Source organism: Neopsephotus bourkii, unplaced genomic scaffold, assembly GCF_033783945.1.
Source record: "Neopsephotus bourkii isolate Nb327-2 ecotype Australia unplaced genomic scaffold, CSIRO-AGI_Nbou_v1 NB_1686, whole genome shotgun sequence".
Taxonomy (NCBI): Eukaryota; Metazoa; Chordata; class Aves; order Psittaciformes; family Psittacidae; genus Neopsephotus; species Neopsephotus bourkii.
In genome coordinates, this window is record NW_026902160.1 from 47274 (window position 1) to 60178 (window position 12905).

The following is a 12905-nucleotide window of genomic DNA, read 5'->3' on the forward strand; positions in this document are numbered from 1 at the left end:
CATACTTTCTGGTATGAATTATACTGTGCCAAGATGGTGTATGCCTTATTCTCCAGAAAAGACACATTTTAGAGAGGGTGAGTTAGCGTGACAGCAGCTTGGAAGAAAATATTTCCATATATCTTTTCCATTGTAAGTAACATTCATAGAAAGGGCAGAAAGATTCCCCTCTACGCGTTGCCATTATATTGAAGAGTGCAAGCAGAGATTCCTGTGTTCCTGATCCATGTCAGCCTTTCTTCTGGCACTTATCTTCATTAAATAGGTTTTTAAAACATAAAACTTTAAAATCATTAAGAAGGATACTATAAAGGACTGTGTAGAAACTGTAAAAATAAGTTTTCTCTAAATAAAAGGAGGTTGGTGCTGTCCAGAAGTGACAGCTGTCTAGCTTGTCACTTCTACTTTAAATCTCTGCACACAGAATTCTAGCTGTTAACATATGGCCTGATAACTAGATCTTGTGAGGTCCTTCTGCCATTCTCCAGTCTCTTCAGTAGCATGAAGAATTTAGTGCTATTAGTTAACTTTGTCATCTTGAGCACTTTCTTGCTGCAGACTTCGGATAACTGCAGTTTCCTGGATGTTCTTCGAAAGCTTAATTAATAAATACCTCAAAAATTGATCTTCTGCACTTCTGGTACTGCTGAAGTATAAAGCACTTATTAACATACTGAAATTATTAGTGCAACTGTAACATTCTTGAGCTTCCTTAAGACTCTTGGCTCAATGTCATCCACTCTTGGTGGTTTGATAATTTTTTTAGTTCCGTTTGCTTCGTGCTTCTCTCCTCGCAGTGCTGTGCGTCAAAACAGATCTTCTAATGCGTCTTCCATAAGAAAGCCTTTCACTGGGAGAATATCTTTAAACTCCTCCATAATGAACATGTACATGAGAAAAATCTGGTGTTTCTGTCATGACCATGTAGCTTGTTCAAGCGCTTTTGTAATATATCTGTGTTTACTAACTTTAGCCATACGATCCTGTCAGGCTACCTACTGCGCCTTCCTCCTTCATGTGCCTTGAAAGAGGATTTACTTGTAGTTTATATAGGGTTTTTTTCCCCTCTAACTTCCTTAAATTATTTGTGCCACTGTGTTGTTTTTTTTTTTCTCTGTTTTTAGCTTGCTATTGTTTAGGCCCCATTTGGACATCTTCTACTAGATTCTTCTAATGTTTTCTCTAATATGCTATTTAGCCATCTTGGTTTCTTGCCTGTCATCATCATTCACCCCCACTTAAGTCCTTTTTGTGCCTTTCTTCTTTTTTCCTAAATTTGCTCTAAGTCTCACATACAATGTCTTAAATCTCATTGCTTACAGATGCTTAGTTTTTGATGATTCTTTCCAAGTTCCCCTCTATCTGTCTAATTCCTTGGTGTTTGTTCCTTATACAGATACTTAGGTTGCTACTAAACCCTGGGGATATTGCACTAATATTTTGAACCAAATTCTGTGCAGTGCTTAGGATCAAGAGATGCCTTTTCTTTTGTCAGTAGCATGACAACTTGTTCCATGAAGCAGTCCCTGATGCTCACTGTTTTGTCTTGGCATCCTGTGACATTTAGTAGATAACAGAAACCTTCTACTGTTTGTCTTTGCTTTTGTTTCTGAGTGTCTTCAGCTTGGTCACTCAAGGTCTGCATGTATAAATGTGATGACTCATGCATTTTTATCACTGTCTTGAATATAAAGAAGGTAAATGTGCTTCCTTACTGAATAGGTAATGGTTTTGAATAAACTTGGCGGTTTTGAAATTTCTCACTCCCCCCCCGCTTGTTTTTTTTTTTTTTGTGAGCTTCAGGTAACAATTTCATTATCAACTTCCTTACGCATTTTTTTGTTCTTAAATGTATGTGTATGCCAATAACCAGTGGAAATCCAGTACTGGAGGATTTCTTTCCTTGAAGACAACTTTCTTTAATTCCAAAGATTTATTTTATTTTTCCATTTTTTGGGAAGGGGCTCAGTTAAAATATGGAACTTGCTCCACATCAGCATTTTTTTCCTCCCATGAGTTCAGATCTGAGATCCTTGACTTGCCTATAAGGTTTTTCTCTCAAATGCCTGCTCTTCAGAGTTAGTATAGAGTAAGTGGAGTTGTGTGGTTTCTTATTTGTATCTTCTCAAGCAATGACTTGAAGATTGTTTTATCCTCTGCTCAAGCCTTTGAAAAAAAACCCCATCTGAAGACAAGGGCTCTGTGATAATCTGTCTGGTTCTGTAAACTGTGCAGTCAGTAATCCTGGGGATGTGTGAAACTGAAGGATGCTCCTTTGTATTAGAGGAGGCTCCAGTTTGGGTGTCTAGTTTGGCAGCAGGGTGAAAATATTTTCTGAACTCTGTAAATCCAACGCACAAGATGTGGGGGTTCCAATGTTAAACAGGCTGGGTTTTATTGTGGTCTGTAGAGTAGTCTTAGGAATATGTCAGGCAACAGTAGGTGGTAAACTGAAGAGTGAAAATGGTTCGCAAAAACACATGAAAGGTGGAACAGAGGCAGGTAAATTATAGCTGAAATTCAGGAGATGAACCAGTGCTCAAGAAGAGGGAAAATAAAAAGTTGATTTTATTTCCATTATTATTTTATCTGCCATTATTTTTTTCTTATTAAATCAAATGCATTTTCTTCAGCTCAGTGTGATTGAGGGCTCTTCACTGTAAGTGACTTGAATTTGTATACTGTTTTAACTTTACTCTTGTTTTATTGTCCTCAATGCTGTATGAAAACACTTGGGGCTCATGAAAGGCACCTCATGAGATCTGATGTAGTCTCTGTAACACTCGTGGAGAAACAAGGCATAGAAGAGATGTCTGGGAGGTTTCTCTATGGATTATAACCTGGGGCAGGAGGATGGCTGCTGCAGTGGAATAGCTGAATGCCATTTGGAGGCTTGCTGTGGAAGAGTCTTCCTGGTTAACACTGCATATTTTTCTAAACAGTATTGTGTTTAGCTTTCAAAAGGCAAGAATCTTTGGTAATTGTCTCCATTGACAATAGAAGTTTAAAAGCTAAACACAGTCAAATACAGAAGGAAAAATGGCACTTTGCTTATGACTCTTTTTTTTTCCTGTATCAGTTATTTCATCTCAGAGTTGTAATAAAAAACTATAGTGGAAAAGTTCAAAATAAATAAATTGTAAACCTTCGCATCTGTAGAACACTTAGTACAAAAGAAAAAGGGCTTTCCGTCCCTGCAGTCAAACGATCATTCAAATTTCAGAAGATGTTTTATCAGCCCTCAGATGCAGGGAAAGGTTTTGTTGTTTGATATTTTTAGTGATCTTTCAGCATTAAACTGAACTTCTGTAACCAATGGACTATTAATTTTTTCCAGGTCTCGTTAAATGGTACACAGTTTACAGACAGTTCAGTTGGATCAGAGTTCACAGGTGTTTCTCAGGTATGTGCTGTCACAGTTTGGGGGTGTTATATGATAGAAGAATTATTTACTAATGGTAGAAAGTACTAAATGTACTGGAGAACTCTCCAAAGAGATATAAATTTGAGACTGGGACTTTGCTAGCTGAAGTCAGTTTCCAATTACTTCACTATTCAAGCTTTAAAAAGCTGTGAAAGCTACTGTTTCTAAGGTAAATTTTATTGTTATAATAAGCTTGAAACTGGACAGAGATGTAAAAATAAAGCTATGCAGTTTTATGGTAATACAGTTATTCTTGGAAATAAATCTAAATACATAGTAGATACGCAGTTATTTCTGTTCTGGCTTGTCCTACTTCCAGCTTTCATTTATGAATGTTATATCTGAACATGTTTCAGAGAGAAAGTGAGGCTGGGTGCTTTCTTGCAGGAATGCATCACATATTTTTTTGAAGCTTGACTAGTGGAAAAATATCTTGCTTTCCTCAAAACGTGTACTTTACTCTGATTACAGTGAAGACACATACAAATGTGTATGTGACCTAATTCCAAACTCTCATCTAATCCAGGAAGAGTTTACTGCTGCTGTTGAAATGGTCACATGAACAGTTGCTGTTATCTTTTAAAGAAATAAGAAACTTCAGTTCATAGCCTCATTTTAGTGTAACAGAGCCATCATGGGAATCAGAGATGCTTATGGGGTAGATTTTTGTCAAGGTTCTAACTGTCTGTTTTCTTGGAAATAAACTGCTTAGAAATTTTTATTCATAGCAGTTGGTTTATATTATGCTGTAGGAACCAGGTGCTTTCATTTCGACTTCAAATCTGTTGTAAATACAGGCCCAGTTAGGAGATTGTCAGGTTTTCCTGAACCTTGAGTTGACTAGAATTAAGCTGCTTGTTCCTGCTGTATATTCAGTGGCTTTTTTAGTGCAACTTTACACGTGTAAGTTGTAATTCTAGAAGTCCTTGCAGCGGCTGGATATGTTTGCTGTGACCCCTTACCTTTACAAAAGAGTGTCAGATTGTCTTCTGAACTTTTATGTTTTTGTCCTCTCCTGTGTGGTGGAAGATGTCATTAGGAACAGATGATGTTCATAAGGAGCCATCTGCAATAGCTATTAAGATGTCATTGTTATTCCAATGGAGGCATAATCTGGCTTCAGAAAAATTCCTTTTAACAAGGAAACTTTCAGGGCTAAGTGGATAAGCAGCCATGCCCTCCTGTATGTGGGGTTTTTAGGCATTAAGGTCTGCAGCTGAGCACAGGTCAGCCAAGAAGGATGTCTAATGTGAGAGATGTGTTTGTGCTTGTAGAGCCAGTGAGGGGATGGTTGGCCACAGCTTTTTGGAAGGCAGGGCAAGGCTTCCCTTAACAAGTGTTTTCTGAAAACCTGCAGTAGACGTCTGGAGAAATTGTGTTCTTGCCTTAATTCTTAGGTGTGAATTCTTCAAGGGTCATCAATGAGTAAAGAGATTAGCTGTTTTTACTTAATCTGTTAATTTACATTTCTCATGAACTTCTGAAGGATAAGAAGATATTTGTGGAGATGAATTCAGTCTGTCTTTTTATTTTCGATGTCTAGAATTCTCAGTTTTTCCTTTCCATATTGCTGAGTCTGTCAGTTTTATAAATGCAAAGAACACAAAAACCAGACTTCGAAATGCTGGTTTTCTTTAGATGTCAGCAATAGGGAATTGATTTGTTGCTACTGGGAAGACTAGAAGAGAGTTAATGAATCTTTATAGCTTGAACTAGTCCTTTGCCCTAAGGAACTTTTCACCTGTGCTTGTGCAGCTCAGCCCTGCAAGATCTTTAAAGCAGTATTTTTGTTAGTGTTGTGGTTGGAGCAGTATCTAAAAGGATGTTTGAATGATATATTTAAATTTTGCCTTTGAGAAAGAATTGAGCTGTTATGAGGCTTACATATACAATTTTGCTAATTAAGGCAGAGTTAGTAGCTGTAATGTAATCAGACAGAGCTGTGATTCTGCCATGACAAGATGTTTTTTTTCCATTTGTTACAACTTTGCTTATGTCTTACAAAGCTGGGTCTCTTTGGCTTGTGCTGTCTGACATATTTTTGAGTATCAGTCCTGGTGAATAATCAGCATTTCATGGCTGAACCATAATTTCATGCACAGTACCATTTTGGAAGAGATTAGGTTTTGAACTGCTTCTGCCCTCATAAGTCACCAAGTTTAGTTTATTCAGTAGTGATAGTGGATTTTAAGACCCTGCTGATTGGTTTTGTTAAAATTGAGTTAAGCTTTTGTTTTGTAACAAGCTTAGCTGAAAGTATCTTTATTTCTGTTAATATTAAAAAAGGTGACAAGACTTCAAAGAGCAGTTATTTTCCTTTTTACCTGTTAAAAATAACACTAAAAGGATTTGTACTATCCCCTTTTAATTTTACTTACTAAATTTTTGCATCAAGGCTGAATTGTTTTAGAGGGAAAGACTGTCGTTCATGCTCCCTGAAAACATTACTTTTTAAATGGGAATGTATTCATAATCGGAATAATTGTTTGCCACATAGATATTGAAAACTGATGTTTGATCTAGGGATACTCCAAATATTCACTATTTAATGATGACTGTTGAAATATGGGGGAGGGAGGTGTTTTTAATTTCAGAATAGGTTTTTCCAGTCTATATTCTGTGAATAACCAGTTATCTGTCTTAAAAAATTTTTTGTAGACACCCTTTACCTTTGGCTTGGGCCAGAGGGCACCGTATACAACTGGCGAGCATTGTCTTCTTTGTAGAAGTGAACGAAAAGATACCTCGCTTTCAGAGAGCGGAATAAAAAACTCTAGCAAAACAGCACTTTCCACATCTCCAAAAGCAAACAATATGCTGCATCTTCCACTGTGGGTGTGTCCAGACTGTCGAAGAACAGTTGAAAAGGAAGAGAGGCATGCTACAATAGAGCAATCTCTTGTGGTAAGTACTTCAGTAGACTAAGAAGATGTTATGGGCTGAATGCTGCTTTGGAATCACTTAACTGTAAGTGCATGGGAAGTATTTTAGGAGATTCTCAGTTGGTTTTCCTGTGAGCTAAACTGAACCAGAAATTCCAGAAATTCTGAGTTCTGATTCAGTTTTGGATTTTTGAGTAGAGCAAGGCTTGGATGTTTCTAGTTGGGGTTGGGTTTTTTTCCCTTTTATTTTATTGGATCTTATGCTTTGTCCTTTTCCTGCTTACTTAAATTCTGTTTCTTCTACTCTTACCAATGCAACTTTAATCTTTACACTTTTTTTCTGTGTCTGCTTGTGTCTTTTGCCCCTTTTGTGATGTGAAGTTCCTTGTTCTTTCAGAAATGTTCTAGAGTCACTGCACCTGCATTGCCACCTTCCTGCATGTCTCTGAGTTTTGTCATCTTTTCTTTCCTGTATTTTTTTGGTAAAGAAACACAGCACATTGGATGCATATAACAATTCTTATTCTTTGTTGTATCAGTGCAAACACTCATGTAATATATGATGTTAATACTTCAAGTTGTGGTTACTTTCTAAATTAAGTTTTAAAATATACTCTCATGAGAATTCAATCCCACATAAGAGCTATGCTTATTGTAGCAAAAGGATACAAGAAGTTCACTGACAGGTCTAGGAAAACCTGATTAGAAGTAAATTATGCTTTACTGAAGAACCAAATCTTCACGACTGAGCTGGGAAGCTACACACTTTGATAATTTGAAGTATTAGAGATTCTAGCTGATGTCTCCCTGTAGAGAGCTAACAGACTGTGCCACACACCCATACGCACATACAGGTTTTTTTAAACAAATCAGTGTGAGGCAAGATTGCCTTTGTATAGCATATGTTGTTAAACTTATGTTAAAAGCACAGTTAACATAGTTCTTTTGTAAGGAAAATTTAGGGTGTATCACTTGTACACAGCTAGTGTTTTGTGATATTCTTGCAATTAACAAGGGTTAGTAATAATAATCAAAAGACATTACATCGCCATTACATCTAAGGGAATTATATGTGTAGTCTGATGGTAAACACATCCTAAAGAGTTCAAAGCACAAGAGAGAAGCACATTATTGTTCAGTTGACTCAGAATTTTTGACATATTTAAGCTCTGTTTAATGAACTAGTAAAGAAGTGTTCTACAAGCATAAGGAAGGTGGCTTCCTAAATGGATTAAGTTACACATACCCCAGGTAAAATAAAGATTTACAGTATTTTTTTAAATTGGCAACTGTTTTCTCATTTAAAGAGGAATTTTTAGGAGCAAACAGAAGGAGTTTGCAAGTTAGGAAGCTTGATTTAAAGCGGGTAATGATTAGGTGGCTAGTCAACTTAGAGAAGCTGGTTGGAGGGAGAGTGCGAAAAACCCGTTATTATCAGTCATTACAAGGCAGAGTGCAAGTGGTGTGCTATAGATGCTCCTGTGTTCAGGTTGTTGGTGCTCTCATTACTTACCCTTGTTTGCCTCAGCACCTTCCCCAGTAGCTGATCTTGCTGTTGGCAGCAAATGCACACAGCTTTGTTTTGACCTGTGTCTTCTTCATCCTGCTTCAGGATCTGGGGTCCCCTTTCAGTCATTCTCGAATGTAGGAGAGGCTTCTGCCTGGTGCCACAGAAAGCTGGTGTCAACCTGGGGAGGCTGCAGGAGGGAAACGTGTCTGTACTAGGGCTGCAAGCACTAAGGAGGGAGAGAAACTGGAGACCAGAATACCAGCAGCCTTGAGACAGAGGTTTGCATTATCTGCTAGTAATGAGCAGCAGTGTACCCAGGAGATAGCTGCTGTCATTGGGAATGGATGCTTTCTAGCATCCATTCCTGTGAAGTAGTATACCTGGCTGTTGTAAACAAAATTTCATGCTTTTTGCTGGAAGGGATTGTTAAACTACGAAAGTCAAGCATGCTGTCAGGTAGAAACTGAAGAAATATTGCTGGTTTATGGTTAATGATGGATGATGCAAGCCTTCCTTTAGCCTAGTTCATTGTTTATACTGGAGTACTTAAAGGTAATAATCATAACCAGCATACTTTTGTTATTAGAAACAGAACTATATTTGTATCACTGGTTTTCTCAGGTCACCTCTTGCATTTATTAAGCTGTTTGAAAGTAAATTCTTTGTGCCTGGTTGAGTGTCCTCCCAAAATATATTCACCACTAAGAACTACCACATGAATATTTGCCTACCAATTAACATTTCAGGCTTCTACCTTACAAACTGAAGGCTACCTGGGTTTTGGTTTTTTTTTACCCCTTTCAGAGCCAAGATTTCCTTTTGCACATGCCTCTTGGAAACAGTGGATCACAGCAGGAGTCTGTAGGAGGGGGAAGAATAACCGTTGGTGCACAGACAGTGCCTGCTGCGGATCTTAGCAGTTCCTCTCCTTCAGACATAGCATGCAACTGTGAGGCCTGTAATGAGCGCAGGTAAGAACTGATCAAACTCAACAGCATGCTGCCTGTAGTCAGACTGTTGGCAGTGCTGTAGCTTATCTGTTGGTGTGCTTAAAGTCTTTAAACAGGCTGTCTGACAATGACAGTAACTTACAGATGGCAGCTTTTAGCTGGTTTTATACTTTATTTTAGGCATTTTTAGATGTACGCTGTTTTTTTCTGAAGAGCATCCTCAAAACATAAGGAATCAGTAAACCTATGCAGTGTACAGATACTAAGTAATTGCTTGTGTCATTATTTGCAGAGAAAATTCAGCAGAGCCTGAACGTGAACCTCAGCAGCTCCAAAATTACTGGTCAGAAGTAAGATACATGGTTCGATGTATATATCGCCAAGCTGGGACCCCGTTGGCAGATGACCAAGACCAATCTTTGGTACCAGATAAAGAAGGAATGAAAGATCTGGTGGATAGGTATATCACTTTGAAAAATATCTAGTAATTGCCAAGAGCTCTTCTAAAGTTAGCTTTTAAGTAGTTTGGAATATTGCTTTTTAATACAGTGCTATTTACCATCTGTAAGTCTGGTTACTTGGAATGGTTGCCTCACCATTAGAACGGTCAATTCTGTATCATGCAGGATTTCTGAATGTTGGATTGAATGAATGCATGTGTAGCTATTAAATTCCTCTGATGTTTGCAGTAGGAATATTAATATATTACGGAAGGGTCCCAGATCTTATTCTTCAAAAGACCTTGGTACGATTATTACCATAGTAAGATACTGTTTAGTTTGAATTGCCCTACATGAAAAATCTTACCTTGTCGAGCTAATCTGAGTTAAAATAGTGTTTGTATCCTAGTGTAATTGTAACAGCTAGAAGAGGCTTTGAATGTTAGATGGAGAAGATACTGTGATGTTCTCTCTCATTTCAGAAGTTGAAATTGTAGATTTTCTGGGTGTGAAGTTGAAGATGTGTTTAATGAGATCTGCAGTTGTGGTGGTGTTTTTTTTTTTTTTTGTGAATAGTGTGGCTGTCGTTAAAGTGTTCTGGAAGGTTACTCAGGTTCTGTCTAACTGAATGTGTGGTCAGGGAATAGCTGCTCTCCTTGGTTCTGTACATACGTAACACACTGAGGTCTGACAAACTGTAGTTGTCATATGGAGTTTCTAGTTGAAGCTAAATTCTGGCAAGGTAAAACTTTTGAAAGGTTATAGTCATCTACCATTGCTCTTTGTATGACTATACTCCTGAATCAGCCTTAATAGATAATTAAGTGATCTTATTGCCCTTCTGTTACATAAAAACTGTTTGGTTTTGAGCACGAGTTGTGTAAAAGTAGAGTAATATATTATGCCTCCCTATTAGTCATGCTTTATTTATTTAAGTGATCAAAATGTGCAACATAGGTTTTGAAATCAAAGATGCTTAGTGTGTAGGTACTTAAAACTGAATCACAGCTAAAATGATTGCTGATTTTTATGCAGCTTCTCTTTAATGGAAGAATTTTGGAAATTGGAACACATACTGTGTACCTTTCTTCTGTACTTTGGAGCTGTGATTTCTCTAGAACTGTTTTTCACCCTTGATACTGAAAACAAAGGCAGAAACAGGCTTTCAGACAGGGAAACCTTAAATGTCAGTGTGATTATTTTTCACTCGAGTTCTTTATGGCCTGCAGAGTATGAAATAAAATGAGGATTCTGTGTTTGAGCAGACACCAGTGTCCAGTCCATGGTGCTAATGTCATAAAATTAAAGAAAGCTAGTCCATGTAGTTATTCAAAGTGTAAAAATAAACCAACCAAACAAAAAACCCCACATGAACCATGTAGGTATCATGCCAAGATCATGCTGTGGCCAAGTAAATGTTTAAAAGGCAGAAATTCCTGATTCCATGCTTAGCTCTGTTGGACACAGCTGGCAAGTAATGGACTGTCTGGTCATCTTATTTGAGAATAATTAGTGGTGCCAAGTATTGTCCCTATCGGATCTTGGCGCACTTTATGGCAATGTGATAGTGTTCTATTTTGTGAGTAGCAAGGGAAGAGCAAGGACTAGATAGCAGCAGGCTTTTATTCGTGTAACTCTTAAGTACTTATCTAATCCTGTTCTTCCTCATCTCCCTGCACTATAAACAACAGAAAGTAAGTGCTTAAACTCATGTGCAGGACTTCAAATAGTACGGTTTTACTCTGAAGTACTTGAAAGTGGCCACTGTGTTCAGTTTTCTCCTGTGTTAGGTGATTCAAACCCTTGTCTCACTTCCAGGAGAGTATCAGACCCAGCCAGCTGTATGCTGTCCTTAGCAGGAAGCCCTCGCCCCCTTTGAAGCTGTATCTTACAGTCTTTGAAGGTATTGAGGGTGGAATAGAGTGCATGGAGGGCAATATGGTTCTGAAGCTTCAGTATTAGTGTGCTTCCCTGAGACGAATGAGTCCCAAATTCTGGTCCCTATCCTGGATTTAAAAAATAAAAAAAAAAATACACCAGGCATTTGTAATGACTGCAGTTAGGCACAGGAGAGTGCCCTAAGTTATGTTCCTTTGAAGGATGTTCTTTGTGGCCCTGTGAATCCCACACCTTATTAAAGCAGCAGCTTTAACAAAAGTGAAAAAAATGTCCTTGTACAGAAAGGGTAAGAAACTCAAGGTGAGAAGGAGTTTTGTGAGTGTCTTATGAGCCTGGTAATTACACAAAATGTCTTTCAGTGCAGCTGAACAACAGAAGGGTCCCCCAGAGCAGTCAACAAGTACAGTTTGGCTAGTATATATTTAGGCATGTTCTGGCTGCCTGTCAGATCAAGCTCCCTCAATGGCTTGAAGTAAATGCTTGTCCTTCTACAGGATATTAATCAGGCCTGGATCTGGCTGTTCCAGGTGGAACAATTAGTAGGCATGCATGCAAGAACACAGAGAAGTTCCAAAGAAGCTTGTCTAAAGAGTCTAGGTGTCTGTAAGGTTGTATGCAAATTGAGTAAAGGGCTTTTTTTAGCTCACAATTTGAAGTGAAATACTGAGGTCCTAAATTAATTTGTTCCTCAGGTGTGCAAGCCTCCTAGTCCTAAAGCTACACAAGAGCTCAGTCCTGCAGTGTAAAAATAGGGAACTGGACTGTGTTCTCCCAGATTTCAGGTAGTTATGTAAACCGTAGCCATTGTTTCATTTTGATGACTATCATGGTAACTGGTAAATATTTTTAGGAAAGTGAAAATTGTTAATAATGTGCCTTTTTTAAATTTTTTTATTTTTGTCACAAATATTCTAAAAATACAGGCTTTGTGAAAGAGATCCATATCAGCTTTACCAACGGTTGGAACAGCAAGCTAGAGAATATGTGCTTGAAATGAAGGTTCGTCTGCTCAGGCACTTGTCACTGGGATCTAAAGTTGCATCAACATTAGCAATACAAGGGCCACCACAGGCACATCAGTTCATCTCACTCCTACTTGAAGAATACAGTGCACTCTGTCAGGCAGCATGTACAATCAGCGCCTTCCTAGTTACTCTGGTAAGACTGAAAAGATAAGCTGTATGCTTCTGTTTACTAGGGGTAATGCTAGCAGAGCTGTCCTAGACTCTTTCAGGTGTCTTCTGTGGTTTGTAAAGCGTAAGGGGTTTTGTGTGTGCATGCTTAGGGATAGGGAGGGTTGGAAAATGCAAATTTAATTCTTCAGAAATGTAGATCAGGCATCTCTTACAGTGAATTGATGAAATCCTTTCTCTTCTTACTGAAGAAAAAGGTGAGAGAATCTGTGGCTCTTACTCTGAAACTAACCTTTAAACAGGTCTACAATTTTTAGATAATGCCTTAGATAAGTGTTTCCCACATTTTCGGTTAATCTTTAATGATCTCTTGACATCCACATTTGGAAGATACAATTTTTTATGTGCAGCACTAACTTAGCTTGTTTCAATGTTCAATTTTATTTTTCGCTTACAAGCAAGAATGGCTAATTGAAAAGATGATCTCTTGCCTCAGAATTAATCTGCCATGATACTTCTAAAGTTCTTGTTTTTTCTTAAATGCTTGTTGGTTTTGGGGTTTTTTGGTGTTTTTTTTTGGTCAACTGGTTGTGATGTTAGACTATATTGTCAGGTAGAAAATAAGCGATCTTTTCTTGAGTAACTGTCATCATGAGTGAGTAATATA

At 37.9% G+C, this 12905-nt stretch overlaps 1 protein-coding gene across 2 annotated transcripts in view; it reads left to right on the forward strand.

Moving 5' to 3' along the window:
- The window catches only part of FAM193A (family with sequence similarity 193 member A), a 79197-nt gene that overhangs the window by 28622 nt on the left and 37670 nt on the right, over positions 1-12905 (forward strand). For both annotated transcript variants that reach the window (XM_061376016.1, XM_061376017.1), the window contains exons 2-6: positions 3338-3403; positions 6083-6328; positions 8621-8787; positions 9059-9226; positions 12029-12263. In XM_061376016.1, coding sequence (XP_061232000.1) covers positions 3338-3403; positions 6083-6328; positions 8621-8787; positions 9059-9226; positions 12029-12263 — 882 coding nt within the window. The remainder of the gene's footprint in view (positions 1-3337; positions 3404-6082; positions 6329-8620; positions 8788-9058; positions 9227-12028; positions 12264-12905) is intronic.